General features: G+C 40.9%; 1 protein-coding gene across 1 annotated transcript; it reads left to right on the top strand.

Moving 5' to 3' along the window:
• Positions 1 to 2,329: 2,329 nt before the first annotated feature.
• LOC308377190 (NACHT, LRR and PYD domains-containing protein 3-like) lies at positions 2,330 to 22,767 on the top strand (the record flags this gene model as incomplete). Its single annotated transcript, XM_080853774.1, has 10 exons — positions 2,330 to 2,475; positions 4,039 to 4,185; positions 6,156 to 6,269; positions 7,341 to 7,585; positions 9,048 to 10,812; positions 13,858 to 14,028; positions 14,645 to 14,815; positions 17,106 to 17,279; positions 17,861 to 17,907; positions 22,217 to 22,767. 10 exons carry the CDS (start codon positions 2,330 to 2,332, stop codon positions 22,765 to 22,767), a joined length of 3,531 nt encoding a protein of 1,176 aa, XP_080709900.1.
• Positions 22,768 to 23,286: the final 519 nt, after the last annotated feature.

Here is a 23,286-nt window from a genome sequence, read left to right as displayed (position 1 = left end):
CCAGCGGCATCCAGCTGGTAAGTTCTCAAAAACCTGCTGCAGACCGCTCTGCGTTGAAATGCACAAGTCATATACATCCAACTGATGGATGATGTGGGGTCTACAGTGCGTTGATAGTTTGATGAATTAAGCGGCTGAATGATGATCCCCAGTGTCGTCATTTGCGTTTTCCGCGAAGCCAAATAGCCTATCTTTATGTTTCCAAACATTTCACTTCGGGACACATCGTTGTTTAAAGGCGTCATTGCATCCCGCGCTAATTCTACGACAATATTAATACCTTCACGGTTTAAGCAATGTCTTTTATCAATTCCAAGTCGGCTGCAGCCATCTTACGATTTTTTGTGAATAGGTCTTAGTGACTTAGGAGTCCTCATGAGGAGTTTTAAGCTGTCCTAGACTTAGGTGCTACTTTTAGGGATAAAATATTTTGTGAATTGCTCTTAGTAAAAAAAAATAGGAGTCCTACATTTAAGACTGACACGCCCATTATTTTTAGGAGTTTCTCCTAAATTCGCCACTTATGAGCTACTTTTAGCCCTAAGATTCTTTGTGAATACGGCCCCAGATCTCTGTCTTAGAGATGAAGAAAAACTAAAAATCATCCAGAGAGTGAACATACTGATAAGAATGTAGATCTGTAGCCTCGTGTAGAATGTATATCTGTATTTGGATACTGCATCTGTACTGTATAGTAGATCCTGCACTGTGCCGTGCTGTTTCACACACACAGACAGGGCAGACACAAAGACAGCTCAGACAGGGTTATGCAATGGAGACATAGGACAAAGTGCTGCAATATGAAAATATATTAAGTGATTATTATGTCACCTAGCCTTTTCTTTAATGGGGTGTCGGGGTTGGGTTGCAAGCTCCGTTATCCGGCCCGTTCCGGCCTCCGAGTTAGACCCGGAAAAAGGAGCTCCGAGTTGTCTCGAACGCGCCTTCAGAATGAAACCAAACCGGACGGTACAATCGACACGTGTAGAGGGAAACAACTTTCTGACGTTTGAGTAGTTTGCTTGTGTCAGGTGAGTCATAAAGTGATAATTTGAAGTGATTATAATGTGTTATTAGTCACGCGGGGGAGGTAAGATGTTTTGATCTTGCCGGAAAGGTACGCAATGCGTGTGCTGGGTTTTGTGAAAATCTTAAAATAAGCTTGGGGCATACTACTAGCCTGCATTTAGGCTTGCTAATTTATCTGCATAATTTAATATTAGAGATTAGAGCGCAATATTTATCCGTATTACCTAAGCGATGCCTAGTCTTCTTTTCTATGAGACATGGTCCGCTTCTATCAAATACGAAAAGGGTAAGGTCAAAATGGCGGCGAAACAGGCGATTCCGTTCCCTCTACGCCACTATTCGTGGCCCGTGTGACGTCATTATATTTAAGCGCTGCCATATTTGTATTAGAATGAATGCTTTGGAGGAGGAATTAAGTGGCGTTGAAGAGGAAAACTAGAAACAATAACATTTTACCTGCAGGCAATGCTACTAATATTATATTATATTATTTCAACTGATCTGCTAATCACTGCAGTAGCTTTGCAATCACAAATTCCACACCACAGTTTCATTTTTAAACTTTTCAACTTAAAGCATTACAATTAGCCTTTTGTATAACTTGACATGTGTGGGCGCATCCACTGTTTAGTTATTTTCTTACAGTCTTAAACCCAAGACCTCTCTGCCTTGTTTTTTGTTTTCCAGAAAAGAGGAATAACGAGCCCCTCTTGTTCAGTATTGCCTCCATGCTTTAGCCAGTTTAGAACAGCTGGGGGAAATCCAAATGGCAATATCTGTTAAATTTGACATTTGCACACACACCCAATAATTGTGTTAAGGTTTGGTTTCAGGTTAGGGTGTCTGCTGTTACTAAAAATGTCAAATTTAGACTTCACTTCAGGGCTGCAAGTTTTTGAAAAATTAATTCTCTTTTTTTATTCTTATTTAACCATTTCTGAAATGCATTAATGTACTGAATATTGTGTGAAAACAGCATTCATTATGTTAATGGTCTGGTCCACAGCAAATTAATGTTGTGTTAATCGTGTTTAGAGATTTTAAGATGTGACTACAGATTGTACAAAAGGATGTTAGCAGCTGTACAAAAAAAAAAATATATATATATTTCCGTATGAAAATAACCTCTGTGTTGCCCAAACTGAGCTATGCCATATCAGGTCAACAGCGATTCTGTTATGAAAGGTGTATTGACATTAAATAATGACACACCATCTAATAACATTGATAACACAGTGGCTATTATTTTCATTTATTTTTTCAATCTGCTGTACATTCCTAGCGAATCACACATTCTGTAATGAATCAAGATGTAGAGGAGGCTGCAGGTCACAGTTACACACTCAGACCAGAGTCTGCACTACACAGCTGTGTGACCATGAAGAATGACCAGGACATGGATGACCCTGGAAACATGAGCAGCACATCAACACAGACCAATGCAGGGTGAGTACAGAAAGCAGAAAGCATTATCCCTAGTATCCATTCACTCAAACTTGCACAGAGACACACTCACACAAATTAGTTATCAGCTGTTAATTTAAACAGGATTAATACAGTCACACCAGTTGTGATATTCAATTGTAGAGCCAATACTGTAATGGTGATCTATGACAGAAAGAGGCAGATGGCTGATATGTCCGGGTACAATTTAAGTGCATTTAACAAAGACATTATAAATCTCTGGAGTGGTTAAGGGTCTTTTGGAGCCATTCAATATAATCCATGAGTTGTTGAGATCATGTTGAGCTTAAGACCGTTAGTTGTCAGTAAGTTGATTTTTGGGGAAAAGGCAGCTTTTAGTTTTGGTTGTAGCCAAATGGGACAAATCATACATGCTTGTCCTGATAAAAGGGGAATTGGTTTGAACTGGTAGGTGGTAACACCTGCTAGGCTCTAGGCCTGCCGCAACTCCACCGGTGCCCATTAGGCTAGCTGCAGGGTCATCAGCCGGGGACCACCATTCATGGATGTTTCGCCCCTTATCCCGGAACATCTCCTGGTGGTGGGGCAGTGCACATAGTACTTTGCCCTCTTCCTTTCGTGGGCTCCCTCCATCCCCTCCTCCCATGGCACAGTCAGCTCCACAAGCAGCGCAGATCTCAGTCTCGGCCCACAGCACCACATCTGGCCACAGTGTGGTGCTGCAGATCTCCCCTGGGAAGTGGAGCTGCCTGCCCAAGTCCACCTCCATTCTCCATTCCATACCACTATAAAATGGGGAATTGTAATAATGACATCAGACATAATGAAAATGCCAGTATGACTAATGGTAATGTGGGTGTGGCACATACAAATGTAATGAAAGATCTTGAATCATTGATTGTATATGATACTTTGCAGTTTGCACATTGACTCAAATGATGATTTTTGTACTTTCTCCTTGTTTTTATTTTATTTATTCATTTAACCCCCCCCCCATCATTTAGTTTATTGCTCTCTCTCTCTCTCTCTCTCTCTCTCACTCCTTTACTCACTCACTCACTCCATCTGTCTCTCTTTCTTCGTCTATCTGTCACACACACACACACACGCACATACAGGAATAATTTCAAGCCTGAATATAATTATCACACTTCTTTGTGTCATGTCCGGCTCTCAAACAACAGAGTCCAACAGAGTTTAAAAGCCAAAATAGTGTTCATTTATTAGCAACTATACAAAGGAGGAGCATGGCTTCTAGCATAGCCTAGGGAGCAAGGTTTCCCCATTCTCTCTCTCTCTCTGGATCTCTGTCTCAAGCCTCCCTTGGCACCTGTGGAAGGTGCTTTTGTAGTCACAGGGAACACCGGTCCCAGGTGTTCTCAATGACTAACAAGCCAACCACACCTGCTGTTCATCTGCAATACAAACACAGACACACAAGCAGCCAGCCCAGCACTCAACAGAGGCAGGGTGCGTGTCAGATAATTTTCAATATCATTAAATGACTGTCTGCATCAAGACATCATTTTGGTGTTTGTACGTTTTCTTTATGAGCCTATTTTACGAAATGTATCCTGTTTTTAGTGCTCCATGTGAACATGAGGTATTTCTTTCTAGACCACAGACAAACAGACCTCCATCTCCAGTGCCCAGCTGCGTGTCTATGAAGAGTGACCGCTCCATGCGTAGTCGTCCTGATATGAGCAGTGAGTCAGCCCCATCAGCTCTAAAGTGAGTTACCAGCCTTTAGTTTTTGAAAAACATTCAGACAAGAAAAAAAGACAATTTGTTACATGAGGTTATACTCTCTCTCAAACACACACACACACACACACACACACACACACACACACACACACACACACACACACACACACACACACACACACACATAGACACACACACACAAGTGTAAATCGATTAAAGTGTGAAAATAATTAGCACACTTCTTGTGCATGTCATATTATTTCCTGTATCACAAAAGGACTATCTGACTATCTCTCATGGGACACACCATACGTGCTTGTCTGGATAGAAGGGGGATTCGTTTGAACTGGTAGGTGGTAGCACCTGCTAGGCTGTAGACCTCCTACGGTGCCCATTAGGCTAGCTGCAGGGTCATCAGCCATGGACCACCATTCATGGATGTTTCTCCCCTTATCCCGTAACATGTCCTGGTGGTGGGGAAGTGAACAGGGATGTCTCCCAGGCCTCCTTGCCTTCTCTGCTTCCTCAGACAGTTCTCTGGTGTTTTGTGTAACTCCTTGCCCCTCAGCTCTTTCAGTAGGCGAGCCACTGAGCTTCCGACAAACCCCCTCGTGCCAACCTCCATAAGGCTCATGTGGGTTAAATTAAATATCTTGAATCATTTAATAAGACAATATTTTGTGTTTTGTGTGATTGTATATGGTACTTTTTGCATTTCTTTGTTTTTGTTTTATTTATTTATTTACAATCCCCCCTCATTTTGTTTATTGTTCAATCTCTCTCCATCTTACTCACTCACTCACTCTCTCAATCTCTCTCTTTTTCTTCATCTCTCTCTCTCTCTCTCTCTCAGACACACACATACACACACACACACACACACACACACACACACACACACACACACACACACACACACACACACACACATAAAGGAATCATTTCAAGTCTGAATATAATTATCACACTTCTCTGTGCGTGTCAGATAATTTTCAATATCATTAAATGACTGTGCATCCAGACAAAATGTTGGTGTGTGTAGGTTTTCTTTATGTACCTATTTTACGAAATGTATCCTGTTTTAAGTGCTCCATGTGAACATGTATTTCTTTCTAGACCACAGACAAACAGACCTTCATCTCCAGTGCCCAGCTGCGTGTCTATGAAGAGTGACCGCTCCATGCGTAGTCGTCCTGATATGAGCAGTGAGTCAGCCCCATCAGCTCTAAGGTGAGTGGAAGAGATTCAAGAAGAACATTTACAATTTGTAACGTGGTTATTCGCCCTCACTCACTGTGAGTGACAAACGCGGCATAATCCATAGTAGTGAGAAGGGAAATGTTCAACTTCTCACACTCACTTATTCACTTTTTCTCTTCCTCTCTCTCTCTCTCTCGCACACACTCACACACACACACTCACACAAACACACACACACACACACACACTCACAAACAAAAACATATCAAGTATTGCACCTCTTTTGGCATGATCATTTCCATAAAATGACTGCATTAAAGGCGCCCGAGGCAACATTAGAGGCTTGAGACTCGAAAAATAAAAGTTCAATTTCTAGTCTTTTTTTACACGTAGTAAGTTTCAATAACTCCATACCATTACTTATCGACATTCAAGGAGCAAAGATGAGACGTCGTTGTGTGGTGAAAACTGATAGAAAATCGCGCTGCCAGCGCCGCCGGTGGGGACAGGCCATTTTTTTTTCAAATCTTTATTTCTTGGTGGCACCAATAAATAAAGGGCTACGCTCTTGCGAATAGTTTTAGCCCTCTTTTTAACGCACAAAGTATCAAATAATGATGCAAATGTGCCAATATGGTGAAGTCAGTGTCAATATCATAAAGATTGTCTTATCCAGAATATTTCCATTTTGATGCCCTAATGTTTCTTTGGGCGCCTTTAAGAGCATATTTTTTTGGTCTGGACATATGTTGTACATAACGTTGTTTTCACGGAATGTATCCATGATTTTGAAGACTACAGAGGAAACGGCCTCCATCTCCAGTGCCCAGCTGCGTGTCTATGAAGAGTGACCGCTCCATGCGTAGTCGTCCTGATATGAGCAGTGAGTCAGCCCCATCAGCTCTAAGGTGAGTGGAAGAGATTCAAGAAGAACATTTACAATTTGTAACGTGGTTATTCGCCCTCACTCACTGTGAGTGACAAACGCGGCATAATCCATATTAATGAGAAGGGAAATGTTCTACTTCTCACACTCACTACACACACACACACACACACACACACAGACTCACAAACAAAAACATATCAAGTATTGGACTTCTTTGACATGTAAGATAATTTCCATAAAATGACTGCATTAAGAACATGTTTTTTTTGTCTGGACATATACTGTACATAAAATTGTTTTCACGGAATGTATCCATGTATTTTGTAGACTACAGAGAAAACGGCCTCCATCTCCCGTGCCCAGCTGGGTGTCTATGAAGAGTGACCGCTCCATGCGTAGTCGTCCTGATATGAGCAGTGGGCCAGCCCCATCAGCTCTAAAGTGAGTTACCAGCCTTTAGATTTAAAAGACATTCAGACGAGAAAAAAATACAATTTGTTACATATGGTTATACTCTCTCTCAAACACACAAACACACACACACACACACACAATCACACACACACACACACACACACACACACACACACACACACACACACACACACACACACACACACACACACACACACACACACACACACACACACACACACACACACACACACACACACACACACACACACACACACACACACATACATACATACACACAAACACACACATACACATGTATAAATCAATTAAAGTGTGAAAATAATTAGCACATTTCGCGTAAAGGATAATTATTGTGTGTGGTCATATACTGTTGAGTCAAACAAAATCAGTCTGTGTTGAGAGTTTCTATCTATTTCCTTGTGTTTCTATAGAGTTATGAGTTAGCAACTGTGAGGTCAAAAAAGTGAAACATGGCTGGTACTACTTCTTTGCACTGTCTCAAAGAAGTGAAGTGTTTCCCAGTCAGCTCATATGTTGGCATCATCATGAGGGTCATAATGAATTTCCTCCACCATGGGTAAAAATCTTAAGAACTACAATAACTGTCTTTATCAGTCACGTATTAAGTCTGCTTCATATTATGTTTCTGCAGTGAATCGAGTGCTGATCTGACCCAGGATCAATCCAGGTGTGGAGTGTGTGAGAGGATACTGAGGGACCCAATCATCACCACATGTGGACACAGTTTCTGTAGGCAGTGCATCAGCACCTACTGGGAACAGCCTGGACTACCAGGGGACCAAGCCTGTCCCCAGTGTGGAAAGACACTAAGAACTCAACATCCTCTACAGCCTCATCTGGATGAACCCACAGACATAGTAGAAAGGACCGAACTAGGTGAGACAGATGGAGCAATATGTATCATTTTAACCAAGATATTATTATTATTGTGGCCTCCATTTTAAGTGCAAATGAAAAGAAGATTATGCACACGTACCACCTTATCCAGACATCCACATTTTACACAGAAACTCAATTCCATTTGAACATCAAAGTGTTTGAATATCGTTTGGTTAAAAGAGATTGGCCTATACCAAGATTTGTGCTGTGGTGAGATTGATTTTTAAACTAGGAGAAATGAATGTTGAATCTAAATGGTTCTAATACACACCTCAAAGTGTACACACAAATTGCCTGAACGCTAATGTAACCACGACGATAGAACTGGGCGACGGTTTCTGTGTGTTCGTCTTTCTGTGATTTGCTGAAATACTATTTTTTAAGGAAACTGTCTTCGTAAAACTTAATTATTCTTACTTGTTTTCGGAATTCAGCATTTGTCCCTGTTCTTTTAATGCTGTATTGCAACCCATTAGACCTATGGTCATTTATTTTGGATGCCTCTGTTTTGACGAATACCATGTTACTTGTTCTGGGGAAAAGCTTAGAGAGGCCAAAGTGCTGCCCCGGGGCTTACCAGCATGGTACACCAAACCGGTTTAGGGACTGAGTGCCAGGATGCTTTGACACTTATTAAATGCTTGTAATTATACTTCAGTCTTCCATAGTAACATCTGAAAGAAGACACTGAAGCATTTGGGAGTTTGTGTCATTCTCAAAACTTTTGGCCATGACTGTACAATGAAAGATAATATCAAAAGATAATATAGATAATTAGCATAATTTTGTGCATGCACAGAACTTAGGTTAACTTTGGTAGCTGGGTTCGGGAGATAAATACATTTCATGTAATAATGAACAACGAAAAGGCCACTGCTGAGAACATTTCAGAGACAGATTTTTTCACGAAGGTGAAGGCTTTAGTTAGTTTGTTTTCACTTGAATGAAAAAGCCCAATTTGGACCGTCATCACAGCTCATAACTTGGCAAATCAATTCCCTGTACTATATTTTGAGCATTCATCCAGATGTTTTCATAAAAAGCTTTGTTGTGAACTAGCTAAGAAGCAGTGGGGTAATTCATAAATGCATTATAATAATTCAAATGACCAAATATTATGTATTACTACAACACCATTGCTGTAACTGATATTTAAAACTAGGCTAGGTGAAGTCATGTAGGAATACAAATTACTTTGTTAATAATCACAAGGCTCTTGGTAGGAGAAAGATTCACCATTCCTGCTCTAGAATATCAGACAGGGTTTTAGACTGTAGCTCTACAGCAGATCAGAAAATTACCATTTGAATGTGTAAGGTACAACAGCAGTGACAAGACAATGGATATTTGTGCATGGCATGTCAATGATAATTTGCCTGAAGATTCACAAATGACAATCAATACTGCGATTGCTAATACACATGCTAAAAATATGTTCATTTGTGTTCATTATAAACAGCTAATGAAGTCCTGAGGAGAGTTAAAGAGAATCATAAAGCCAGTCTGAAGAGGAGGTATGAGAACATATCTGAAGGCATCATCAAACCAGGAGCTGAGACACCCCTCAAAAAGATCTACACAGACCTCTACATCACAGAGGGAGAGAGTGAAGGGGTGAATAAGGAACATGAAGTTTTGCAGGTAGAGTCAGCATCCAGAGCACAAACCACAGAAGACACACCAATCAACTGCAATGACATCTTCAAGCCCTTACCTGGACAGGAGAAGGAGATCAGAACTGTGATGACCAAAGGTGTTGCTGGCATTGGAAAAACAGTCTCAGTGCAGAAGTTCATTCTTGATTGGATAGATGGGGTAGCCAATCAGAATGTAGACTTTATGTTTCCCCTTCCTTTCCGTGAGCTGAATTTAGTCAGTGGTAATCAGTATAGTCTTCACAAGCTCCTGCTTGACTTTCACCCAGAGCTGAAAGAGCTGGAGAATGGTGAAGAATACAAAGATTGTCAGGTTGTGTTCATCTTTGATGGTTTGGATGAGAGTCGACTTCCTCTGAATTACCAACAGAACATGATATCTGATTTAAAACAAATATCATCAGTGGCTGTGCTGATGACAAGTCTCATTCAGGGAACTCTGCTTCCCTCTGCACACATCTGGATAACCTCACGACCAACAGCAGCCAGTCAAATTCCTGCTCAGTGCATTGACCGGATGACAGAAGTACGAGGGTTCAATGACCCACAGAAGGAAGAATACTTCAGGAAGAGAATCAGTGATGAGAGTCAGGCCGGCAGAATCATCTCACACATTAAGTCATCCAGGAGTCTCCATATCATGTGCCACATTCCAGTTTTCTGTTGGATTGCAGCCACTGTACTTCAGCAAATGCTGAAACAGAACAACACCCAGGAAATCCCCAGAACTCTGACTGAAATGTTCATACACTTTCTACTCATCCAGATCACCAGAAAGAATCAGAAGTATCAAAGTGGAAAACAGACACATAAAGAGCTGCTTCTGGAATCACAGGAAGAAATTATACTGAAGCTAGCAAAACTGGCTTTCAAGAATTTAGAGAATGGCATTGTCATATTTTACGAAAAAGACCTGGAAGAGTGTGGCATTGATGTCAGTGAAGCTTCAGTATACTCTGGTATGTGCACTGAAATCTTCAAGGAACAATCTCTGTTTCACCAGAAGGTCTACTGCTTTCTCCATCTGAGCATCCAGGAGTTTCTTGCAGCACTTCATATCTTTGTGTCCTACAGCAATCAGATGGAGACCATGGGGACATTTTTCTGCTTGGAAGAGTCGCTAAAGTTGGCAGTAACCAACGTTTTGGAAAGCAGGAATGGACACCTGGATCTTTTCCTTCGCTTCCTCGTGGGTATCTGTCTGGAGAGCAATCAGAAACTTTTGGGAGGTCTACTGAACCACATACACAACAGCTCTGAGAGCGTTAAGAAAATGTGTCTGTACATTAAGGAGCTCAACAAAGAGGATCTTTCCCCTGAAAGATGCATCAGTCTTTTACAGTGCTTATCGGAAGTGAATGATCATTCCATGCATGAAGACATTCAAGAGTACCTGAATTCACCAAAGGGCTTAAAACAGAAGTTGTCTCCTGCTCACTGTTCAGCACTGGCCCACATGCTTCTGATGTCTGAGGAGGTGCTGGATGAGTTTGACTTGAAGACATACAACACATCAGATGAGGGACGCAGGAGACTGGTCCCAGCCTTGAGGTGCTTCAGAAAGGCACAGTGAGTTGCATGCTCTTAAATTAATAAATCCCCTAGGGGTGGGCGATATGGCCAAAATCTTCTATCACGGTATTTTTAATTTTATATCACGGTTACGGTATATATCACGGTTTATTATACGTAGGGTGACCAGATTTGAGTTAGTGAAAAAGAGGACATTTCAGCGGTGGCAAATTTTTCCACAGACATAGGCTTTACAGTATGATCATTTATTTATTGGCACTATGTTGACACTATGTTGCAGAAACAACACTGCCTTAATAGACTATTGGCCTAAGCAAAAGTGGCCAGTATAGGCATACTTTGTACTGAACGTCTCCATTGAATCTTTAAATAGTAAGATTAAAACAAAGTGCATGTAGTGACATTTAGGCTTTCAGTGGTTCTTTAATGTACTTTCAGAAGATAAATCAAGTGTTAAAAAACTTTCTTTTCAATTTTTGTTCATATGTTAACGCAAAAATGATGAGAAATTGGATAAAATGCATATTAGCGTTTACATTTCTCAACCGATTTAATTTTTATATTCAAGGATTTATGATCTACGTGGAGTAACAAAAAAAATAGTTTTGTCTCCTTGCTACTTAAGGCCTGATTTACTAACAGGATTGCGCCCATTTCTGGCGTAAAATAGCGGTCGTAGACATAAAACGGTATTTACTAAGCGGGCGCAGCGCATATTAACGCCTGTGGGTGTGAACAGGGGAGGGCAGGTAAATGTGGGTGGAAACCTGGGTGGAACGTGGGCATGGAGCGCAATTTAATGGGAGAGAAGGTAAGTGCGCCTAATGATGTATTGCGTGGTATTTACTAAAACTGCCTGTCGAGCGCACGTCTCAATTTGCGGGATAATTCTCCGCCTCCTAAAAGCACGTCTTAACCAGGAAGCGCATTTTCCATTGAGTCTGAAAACGTTGATATTGCACCAGTTATAAGAGCAAGGCGAAGATATACACAGAGACAGCGCACAGAAATATTTTTTTCAACTCGTAAACGCTTTTTCAGTTAAGCGATCCACAAATCATTAGACGGTACAGGTTAACCAGCCATGCAATACTTCTGAACCAGATCAGAGACATCGAAGCCTCCAACGAGATCACATTCCATTCCATCAGATGTTAAACTCAGGACAACATTACAAATTTTGGCATCGGATCATTTCAAACAGTTATAGCATCAGCAGTTGTCATATCTCAGCCTTCACTAAGCCAAATATTCACCCAGGTACTCGACGCATTGCTACGGTGCGCTGGTCAATACATTTCCCCACTGCCATAGCTGAAATTAGAGACATCAAACAGGACTTTTTTTGAAATCGCAAACTTTCCGAACGTAATTGGAACCATTGCTTGCACCCACATGCAAACAGTCCCACCTTCAATCCACGAACACGTTTACCGAAACAGAAAGCACACATATTCAATGACTGTCCAGGTCATATGTGATGCCAACATGACCATTACCTACGTGGTAGTGGTCTGTCCATGACAGTTTTATCTTCCGGAATAGTGCCATCTATTCATGATTGAGCTACAGTGATTTTGAAGAGGCCTGACTACTTGGTAAATGTATTTGTTTCAGTGGGGATATATTGTAGTGAACCCATGTCCCAGAACGTATTAATCTCGCCATGTACACACCTTTATTGTTATAATAGACAGTTTATGCATCAATGCCACCAATAGCATATTATTTATAATCGTGTTCTTTTAAACATCTCGCTGTAGGTGATGGCGGGCAAAACATCAATATAACCCATTGAATCAGGTTCAATGATTGAGCAAACGTGAACCAATATATCTATCTCCTCTCCGCTGAACCTTAGTTTTTTCTTCCTCAAATCTCCATGGTCGGCAGTAACTTGCAGGCAATTTCTCCCGTCTTTTAATGGTGCGCTAAATAATGATTGCCCAGGATCTGGCTTGATAAATATCACGGAAAATGCAGGGAAACACTGTGCGTTAATGTGCGCCTGGCAAAGGCTGCGTTCGCAAATCAAGGTTAGTAAATCAGGTCCTTTAAAGGGTGGAGTAAGCACACAGTGCCCAGCGCAGATGTGGTTTGATAAATACCACGGAAAATGCGCAAAAACACCTTGCGTTAATTTGCGAACGCAGATTAAGCAGCGCTCGCATATTAGTAAATCAGGCCCTTAGAATCTAGATAGTTAAACTATAATTGCCATAGACATATACATATACACATACATATGCTATATGTCTATGATAATCGCTGCTAGACGCTCACTGTTCTTGTGCTCCCACAGCTTCTACACTTTGAAATACTGAAAAGCAATCTAAACTATCGAAATGGTGCATCTTAAACTACTACTATTTGACCCTCATTGAGAAAAATGGAACAGAATCTGCAAATAAATGGCTACACTTGTGTTATACTCGTATTATACGGCTCTTCAAAATGTTCAAAAAAGTTCTGTTGATTTGAATGGGCCACCCCAACGTTTGCACGTCTGTAATGTCTTGATTTTCACTGCTGCGAATAAGTAATGACGCTGTCATTAGCAACGGGTTTTGTAGAGTAGTTTTGTGTATAGAGTGAATTCATATCATTCCGCAATGTACTCCTCCGGTAATTTAAAGTAACGGAAGTCAGAATTTCAAAATAAGAGGATGGATTTCAAAATAAAAGTATATTGCGGTTGAAGCGGTATAGCCAAATATCTCCCGGTAGACACATTTCTACCGTTGCACGGTATATACTGAAATACCGCCCAGCCCTATGCAAATAAGGCATCAATTGACACCAGGTGTTTTTTTATGTTATTCAGCTCATATAATGTCTGTTGGTACAATGGAATACACAGATAAGTCCAAATCAAAATATTAATTTCTTCGCTGTTCTTCCACAAAAGAAACTCTCTTTCACAATTTTTTGATGAAATGCTATATTATACAGCTATATGTTTGTGTTCACAAAATATAGCTGTGCTTTGATCATGTAAATTAAATTTTAATGTTTAAAAGTTTGAAATTGTCAAAAAAGTATTGCATTGTAAAATGTTTGTTTTGCCATGCTGTCTTGTAGACTTGATGGGTGTAACCTTAACCGGGTGTCATGTGAAACAGTGAAGAGATATCTGCAGTCTGGCAACTCCTTGATACAGCTGGATATGAGTTGCAATGCCCTAGGAGATTTTGGAGTTCAGATTATTTCTACAGGACTAACTAGTCCCCACTGTAAACTGCAAACCTTGAGGTTTGTATACATATTTATATTGACCTCATGTATTAGCTGAGGTCTTAGATCATTGGGAGCATTCCTGTGTGACATCAACAGTTGATCACATTTCACATGTGGGTAAAGCTGAGAACCATTTCCCCACTATTTTAATGTGTCTGTTCATTCATTTTTAAAATATGAGTGTATTCCTGAAGTCCATGATTCCTATCCCACACACTTTTTTTTTAAGAGTAAGTGAATTGCCCAATGTAGGTCCTCAAGCTGTCTGTCCAAAGTCTCCAGTGTACGTCCACAGTCCAGGCTTTGTAAATGGGAAACAAAATATACCACCAATCAACCTTTTGTGAAACATCATCACCAAATCATGCATCTTTTAAACTATTGTTTTTATAAAATATATGTCAAGGTTTAGAGAAAATGGATTTGGCTCAACCACCAGATCATTTCAATTTTATAAAAGAAGCAATATTGTCATAAGCTGTTGTGTACTCTGTTACATATGTAAATGTTCTTTATTATTCATGAGTGGTGCTTTCACACTTTGCCAATAATACGCCTATTGCCTGCATTCCATAAATACTGTGTGTGAGTTGTAGAACACCATGGTCTAATTTTTGATGTATTGTTACAGACTTGGTGACTGTAAACTCAGTGGTGAATCCTGCAAGATTGTGGCCTGTGTTCTACAGTCAGCAAACTCCCTAGCAGAGCTTGATCTGAGTCACAATGATCTTGGAGATTCTGGAGTCCAGCTTCTGTGTAACGGACTGGTCAGTCCTTGTTCTGAACTGCAGATATTAAGGTTGGTGTTAAACTTCATCCTACTTTAAGGAAATTCTTGTTTGATAATCTTCATGTCATATTAATATTTGTATCACTTTTTTAACATAATTATGAATCAGACCCCTTGCATTCCTTAGTACTCATCTGTATGGACAGCAAACTATAACCTTTGTGATTTAAGTGTCTCGCAAGTGGTGCAGTTAGTTTTTATTAGTTTGCCTTAAATCTTAAATCAATTACATTGACTTATTAGAATAGAAAAAAACTGCGTCGTTGTTTGTTTATGATGAGTGATATAATTTTAGCTTAGGTTCTAATTCATGAGACTTTGGGTCTGATTTACTAACAGGATTGCGCCCATTTCTGGCGTAAAATAGCAGTCGACAACATGAAACGGTATTTACAAAGGAGGCGCATTTCAGTAGAAGCGCATTTTTACGCTTTGTTGGTGTAAACCGCAAAGAGGTGGGAGGGTATAAGAAACCTGGGCGTGAGGCGCAAATATATGGGGGGAGAGAAGTTAAGTGCGCCTAATGATGTATGTGGCATTTTCAACTTGTATAACACTTTTTCAGTTAAGCGAACCACAAATCATTAGACGGTACAGGTTTACCAGCAACGCAATACTTCAATTACTGAACCAGATCAGAGACGACATCGAACCCTCCAACCGGCGATCACATTCCATTCCATCAGTTGTTAAACTCCGGACAACATTGCAAATATTGCCATCCGGATCATTTCAAACAGTTATAGCATCAGCAGTTGGTATATCTCAGCCTTCACTCAGCCAAATATTCACCCAGGTACTCGACGCATTGCTACGGTGCACTGGTCAATACATTTCCCCACTGCCATAGCTGAAATTAGAGACATCATACAGGACTTTTTTTTAAATTGAAAACTTTCCGAACGTAATTGGAGCTAGTAACAGTCCCACCTTCAATCCACGAACACATTTACCGAAACAGAAAGCACACATATTCAATGAATGTCCAGGTCATTTGTGAGGCCAACATGACAATTACTAACGTGGTAGCCAAATACCCTGGATCTGTCCATGACAGTTTTATCTTCCGGAATAGTGCCATCTATGCAACAGGGATTTTGGAGAGGCCTGGCTACTTAGTAAATGTACTTGTTTCAGTGGGGGTATATTGTAGTGAACCCATGTCCCTTGTAGAAATTATTAATCTCGCCATGTACACATCTATATTGTTATATTAGACAGTTTATGCATTTATGCCACTAATAGCATATTCTTTATAATCGTGTTCTTTTAAACATCTCGCTGTAGGTGATGGCAGGCAGAACAACAATAAACCGCGTGCACATTGAATCAGGTTCAGTGTAGTTTTTTCTTCCTCGAATCTCCATGGTATCTGGTTTGATAAATACCACGGAAAATGCGGTGAAACACCGTGCGTTAATGTGCGACCACAGATTAAGCTGCGGTAGCAATGTTAGTAAATCAGACCCTTTGTGTCTTCAGTTTAACTGCAGGAAATACTATACAAGTATATGTTTTTTTTTAGTGCTGTCAGTTTAACGCGTTATTAACGCAAACCCATTTTAACGCCGTATATTTTTTTATTGAACGATTAACGCGTTGTAGATTAACATTCTTTTTGCCCTCCCAAACTGTGTAGTAGGCTAACGTTACGTTTGAGAGAATTGTGAGCGCGATATGGCGAAATGGATGATAAAAAGCTTCTAAATAGAAAGTTTACCTTTAAAAGTTGTGTTGTGCAAAAGAAGCAAACTTTACTGTTGTCTGAAAATGTCAACAGGCAGCTGGCTGAAAGCACAGAAGTATTAGGCTTCCCTTTTATTGGTAACCTAACTGTTATGGTTCATTGTTTTTTAAATAAGAGGCCTGACTTCTATGTTGACAGCAAACTTGAAAAAAAGAAATATTTTATACATTTTTATCTAATTCCTTCTCATTGATCTCACCAGCAGAGCCCGGTAGTACTCTTGTAAAGTTGGTTATTGGAAATAAGTTTTCACTGAAGGAAGGGAACACGTGGATTAATTCAGAAATTCACAAAAACAAACAAACAAGCAAAAAATTCTGTTACGTATATTGCCTTCGATCATGATGTCAGTGTAGTGCAGTCAACACTTGACTGCATGATATCAGTGTAGTCAACACTAGAATGCCCCTTTAGCTGTTTTTAATATAGGGTTTAACCATATATGTCTACTGTGCTACTCTCTCTCTCACTCTTTCTCTTGTACTCTCTCAAACTCTCTCTATCTTTCTCTCTCTTTCTTACTCTTTCTTTCTCTCGTTTTCTCATTCTTAGACTGTCTGGTTCTCTCATCTCAGAGGAAGGCTGTAGATTTCTGGCTTCAGCTCTTTCTTCAAACCCATCTCATCTTAAAGAGCTGGATCTGAGCTACAACCATCATGGAGAATTAGGACTAAAGCTGTTATCTGCTAGACTGGAGGATCCTCACTGTAAACTGGAGACACTTAAGTATGTACAGAGAATCTGCACATGAAGTACATCTGTAGTACAGAGAAACTCCACATACATGAATTCCTGTAGTTGCATTATCACCCTTTTCATAGTCTACTTCAATTTGAAGATTTAGAAAGTAACGGCATGTCATAGACAACCTGATGGAGAAGCCTACATATACTGTAGAACGTGATGGGACTGGAGAGGAAAACTTTTAGTTAAATTTTGGTATGATGGTCATATAAAACAGGTGGAGAAAAAAAGATGGATAGCCTGGTCAAGAGATATTCATGTTCTGTTGATACACAATCTACTGTATGCTACTGTAGCAATCTTTTAGTTTACTGTTAGTAGGATGGGCATGAACGTACTTGTGCAAGCCAATGGAACAAAAGAGATGGATGGCCTGAACATGAGATTTGTGTGTGTGTGTGTGTGTGTGTGTGTGTGTGTGTGTGTGTGTGTGTGTGTGTGTGTGTGTGTGTGTGTGTGTGTGTGTGTGTGTGTGTGTGTGTGTGTGTGTGTGTGTGTGTGTGTGTGTGTGTGTGTGTGTGTGTGTGTGTGTGTGTGTGTGTGTGTGTGTGTGTTTTTCCCAGTGTGGACCACTGTACAGAAATCAGACTCAGACCAGGGGCACAAAAATGTAAGTTATCATTTTCAAAAGTTAATGTTAAGACCCAAATGTTTCTCCAAATGTTAATGTTAAGACCCTAAAAATAATATCTAAAAAACAGAACAAATACAATACCAAAAACCAATAATAGTGGTTCATTTGGAGTGTGTATTGCTTACATAGCGCTATAACAGTCCATTGCATTAATAACAATCACCAAAGTCATATTTTTATTAATCATAATTTATTTAAAAAAGATTAAAACAGAATCAAATGTCATACATAACAGAATGAAAACTTAAAAGACTCAGTGTCCATTGTTTACTTGCAATGGTTGTCCCAAAAGCAGTTCCTTTCCTCTGAAAAGCAGAGACGGAGATTGCACTTTCTGAAGAGCGTATTGGAATATCCTTTAACGCAGTGTGTGCAACGTCCCCTTGTTGTCTTCACCGGGAAATGTGCGACCATGTCCCTGCGCACATCGGTTGGTGTGTGTGTGTGTTTGTGTATAGATGAGACCTATGTCTGCAAAACAGGTGTGTATGGTGTGTGTCTGTGTAGATGAGACCTATGTCTGCAGAACAGGTGTGTGTGTTTGTGTGTTTATAGATGAGGCCTACGTCTGCAGGACAGGTGTGTGTGTGTGTATAGATGAGACGTACATCTGCAGAACAGGTGTGTGTGTGTATATAGATTAGACTTACTTCTGCAGAACAGGTGTGTGTGTGTGTTTGTATAGATAAGACCTACGTATAGATGTGGATATAGATGCAACCATGTCCCTGCTCTCTCCATTTTGGACTGCATCAATGACATTGGGGACACTGAAGAAAGCTCCTTGCTGGTGTCATTCTGAAATGGAAATAATAGTTAGAGAATGTTCAAGTATAACTAATTCCAATGCAATTTAATCCTATTCAGGCAACACATTCCACTGATGGCACATAATACTGTCTGGCTAACCTAATGTGCTCTCTACTTACATTTACAAAAGGATAATACAACCCACCCCAGAACTCTTACACATTACAAACATTCACTTGTGTAACAAGGAGATATTAGGACAAATGGTCCGGATAAAAACCTGGACCTCCACCTTCAAAACTCTGCTCTACCCTTCTCCTCCTCCCCAGCTACCAACCTCACAGCCGATAACTTTGCTTCCTTTTTCACAGAGAAAGTGGCAGCCATTGGGAAACAATTCGACCAACTGTCTGCCCCCCCATAAGGGCGCAACCATCAGTGGCTCATCATTTCCCTCTTTCACCCCTCTCACTGAGAGTGAGGTCTCAAAAAACATAACAGGTAGCCGTCCAACTACATGCCCGCTGGACCCTATCCCATCCAACATCCTTCAAGCCATATCCCCTGCCGTCTTACCAGCAATAACACAGGTGATTAATGCCTCACTTAATTTTGCAACATTTCCTTCTTCTTCAAAGTGGCTCGGGTAACGCTGCTGCTCAAGAAGCCGTCTCTCAATCCCACTCAGGTGGAAAACTATCGACCGGTCTCACTTCTCACCCTCCTATCTAAAACAATTGAGAGGGCAGCTTCCATACAGGTCACAGAGTTCCTGTCAACAAACACTCTCCTCGATCCAAACAAGTCTGGATTCAAAAGCGGTCACTCCACCGAAACAGCCCTGATCTCTGTGACGGAGGCCTTACAAACAGCTAGAGCAGCAGCTCAATCCTCGGCTCTCCGCCTGCTTGACTTATCAGCTGCGTTTGATACAGTCAACTATTGCATCCTTCTGTCCATACTGTCAAGTATGGGCATCTCTGACAAGGCGCACTCCTGGTTTGAATCTTACCTCACTGGGCGCTAATTCAAAGTGTCAAGGTCATCTGTCTGTACCTCACCACCTCACCACTGGGGTGCCCCAAGGGTCGGTAATGGGACCACTTCTCTTTGCCATCTACACCACCTCGCTGTGCCCTATCATCCGCTTGCATGGTTTTTCCTACCACTGCTATGCTGATGATACTCAACTGGTGCTGTCTTTCCCTTCTAAAGACAACACTGTTTCGGCACGGATCTCGGACTGTCTTGCTGATATATCCACATGGATGAAAAACCACCACCTTAAACTGAACCTGGCCAAAACAGAACTGATGGTCTTCCCAGCCAAACAGTTCATCCACCACAACATCAATATCAATACTGACTCTTTATCTCTTGCTCCATCCAAAACAGCAAGAAACCTCAGGGTCATTATCGATGACCAACTAACCTTCACAGCCCACATCGCCTTTGTCGCCAGGTCATGCCGCTCTGCACTATACAACATCCGCAAAATCAGGCCGTACCTAACCCAGTATGCCACCCAGCTGCTGGTACAAACCTTGGTGAGTTCTCGCCTCGACTAATGCAACGCCCTCCTAAAGGGCCTGCCGGCTTGCGCGGTGACACCACTACAGATGATCCAGAACGCGGCGGCGCATCTGGTGTTGAACCAACCAAAAAGGGCACATGTCACCCCGCTACTTATTGAGCTCCACTGGCTGTCGGTAGCTGCTCGCATCAAGTTCAAGTCACTTATGCTTGCCTACAAAGTGCTTACTGGTTCTGCTCCCAAGACCTAAAAGCTCTTGTAAGGGCAAATGTTACACCCAGGATGCTGCGCTCATCCAGTAAACGTCGTCTGGCACTGCCGCCTGTACAAGCACGGCAATCCAGACTATTCTCAGTTGTAGTTACACGTTGGTGGAACGAACTGCCTAGTACTACCAGAGCTGGGGCGTCCCTCTCTACCTTCAAGAAGCTCTTGAAGACCCAACTCGTCAGAGAACACCTCCCTTCCTAACTGGCACCTTGGCTTAACTTGCACTTAAGCAGTGACAGTCCCGCACTTCTTTATCTATGTCGTTTTCTATTTCTTGAAAAAAAAGCAGCATTTATTGTTACACCAGGTTTGATTGCTCTTAGCTTGATTGTTCTCTCCCTTGTACGTCGCTATGGATAAAAATGTCTGCTAAATGACTAAATGTAAATGTAAAAAAAAAAACGTTTGACTATATCGCACTGCTAACATATAAATAACATTGGGTTAGGGTTAGCTAAGCTAGCTAGCTAGCTAACCCTAACCCATTTAGAATTATTCAAATCTGGTCTAAACTTAGATTTATAACAAATAACCCATTTGTGTGAATCATCAAATGCATTATATTTCTGTATGTATTTATCCTGCATTTGAACATGAAAGAAGTGGAATTCCTCCATGTAGTGTGCAAGGTGCACATGCTATTTTAGCTACCATTTTCACCCAACATTGTAAAATTACAACAATGACATAACAGGCTGAAAATCTAATGTGATGCATTCATTTCACAATAACTTAGTATTTACATCAACTACACATTCTAACAATCACCCAAAACAAATATTTCATGGAATTTACTTACTTCAATGTTGATATATTCAGTTGAATGAAACAATGAGATATGCTTCAAGGAAAGTTTGCAGGTAGAGTGAGTTCATGGCCTTATGCCCACACCTATACATACATTTGCAATCCAATGGCATTGCAAGGCAAGACAATAGGACCCATTGACTAAGTTAATGTGGTCTTTCCCCCAAAAAAACGTTTTTGCAAATGTGTTTTTTGTAGAGATAAAAGTGACGTTGCAATATTACAACAAGGGGTCTTGATTGCCTTCAACCTGCACTTGACAGAATTAGATGTGAAAATGAATACAATAGATTCTTCCTTTGTTGGTTATTTAAGTTTTGACAAAATCAAAAACTGACTCTGGAACTTGGCTGCTTGGCCCTAAAGATCTGGACGAAGAACACAAAACACTGTCAGCCTAAACATCAAATTTTCTCTAAGGTTTTTATTTTGAGGAAAGGTCGTTAGATGGCAAACAATTGTGCCAGTCATATTCTTACAACTGATATTGCAGGGAGAATTTCAATATTGTTTTTTGTTTACATTGGATGAGATACAAAATGTTTCCTTCCCACAAACGTTGTAACTGCAAACATAATAACTAGGCAACAGTTATTACATTTGTTCTGAAGTTATTAGGTTTGTGGGATTATTATGTTTAAAAAGTGCAGATTTGTATCACGTTAGTGGGAGTAACATATGTAAGTAAGTAAGTAAGTAAGTAAGTAAAATGTATTTATAAAGCACATTTCACACAGCTTTCACTGACCAAAGTGCTGTACATAAAAATAGTGATATAAATAAAATAAAGTAAAAAATAAGTAAACAAATAATTACAATATGAGACGAGCAACAGTAGACAGTGTGTGTGTGTGTGCTAGTCAGAAGCATCTGTCACTCCCCATATTCTGATGATGTTGACCTCTCTTCTCCTCTTGTATGCAGATGCCTGTGAGCTCACACTGAACCCAAACACAGCACACAGACGTCTCTCTCTCTCTGAGGGGAACAGAAAGGGTACACGGGTGAATGAGGATGAACCGTATCCTGACCACCCAGAGAGATTTGACGGGTGGTATCAGGTGTTGTGTAGAAAGGGTCAGTCTGGACGCTGCTACTGGGAGTCTGAGTGGACAGGGCGTGGGGCTACTATAGGAGTGGCGTATAAAAGCATCCAGAGGAAAGGGGGGATGAATGATGACTGCCTGCTGGGACGTAATGCCAAGTCCTGGAGTCTGGAGTGCGCTCCTCACGTCTACTCTGGCAGTTACTCTGCCAGACACAATAATGAACGCACTGTCATACCTGCCTCCTCCTCCGGCTCCAGAAGAGTAGGAGTGTACCTGGACTGGCCGGCTGGCACTCTGTCCTTCTACAGCATCTCCTCTGACACACACATCCACCTGCACACGTTCCACTCCATATTCACTGAGCCCCTCTATCCTGGGTTTGGGGTTTGGCATGACTCCTCAGTGTCCCTGTGCCAGATCACATGACCTCTCCATGCTGCAGGAACACAGGAGTCACCCACTCCTACTCAAACACATGTGTGATGCTGTGATGTTATGGAAATAGTGATATGTGTATCTGTTCATACACCACTGTTTTGATGATACTATGCAAATGATGATATTACATTTTTGTATATTCTGTGCATGTGGGTTATAATAATTGTAATAATTGTTCAGCTATCATTTCATGTATTCTGCTCTCCTTAAGGTTTAGTTATTTGGTGCCTTTGTTTGAAAGTGATGCACTGGTCTGGGGTCTGTGTGTGTGTGTGTGTGTGTGTGTGTGTGTGTGTGTGTGTGTGTGTGTGTGTGTGTGTGTTTGGCATAGTTATTGTGTATAGTTATTGTTCATCACCACAGGCCTGTTATATTTTTGCTGCCTGTATTTAGGGACGTCTCTCCCAAGCTATTGTAGTGCCTGTGCATATTCAGCTGTAAGATAAATTGAATAAAATAAGCTGTAAGATGATATTATAAGTCTGTTTGTTTCTTTTGTTTCTCTTT

The sequence above is a fragment of the Sprattus sprattus genome (genome assembly GCF_963457725.1).
Source record: "Sprattus sprattus genome assembly, chromosome: 1".
NCBI classification, from domain to species: domain Eukaryota; kingdom Metazoa; phylum Chordata; class Actinopteri; order Clupeiformes; family Clupeidae; genus Sprattus; species Sprattus sprattus.
This window is presented reverse-complemented; position numbering and strand designations above follow the sequence as displayed.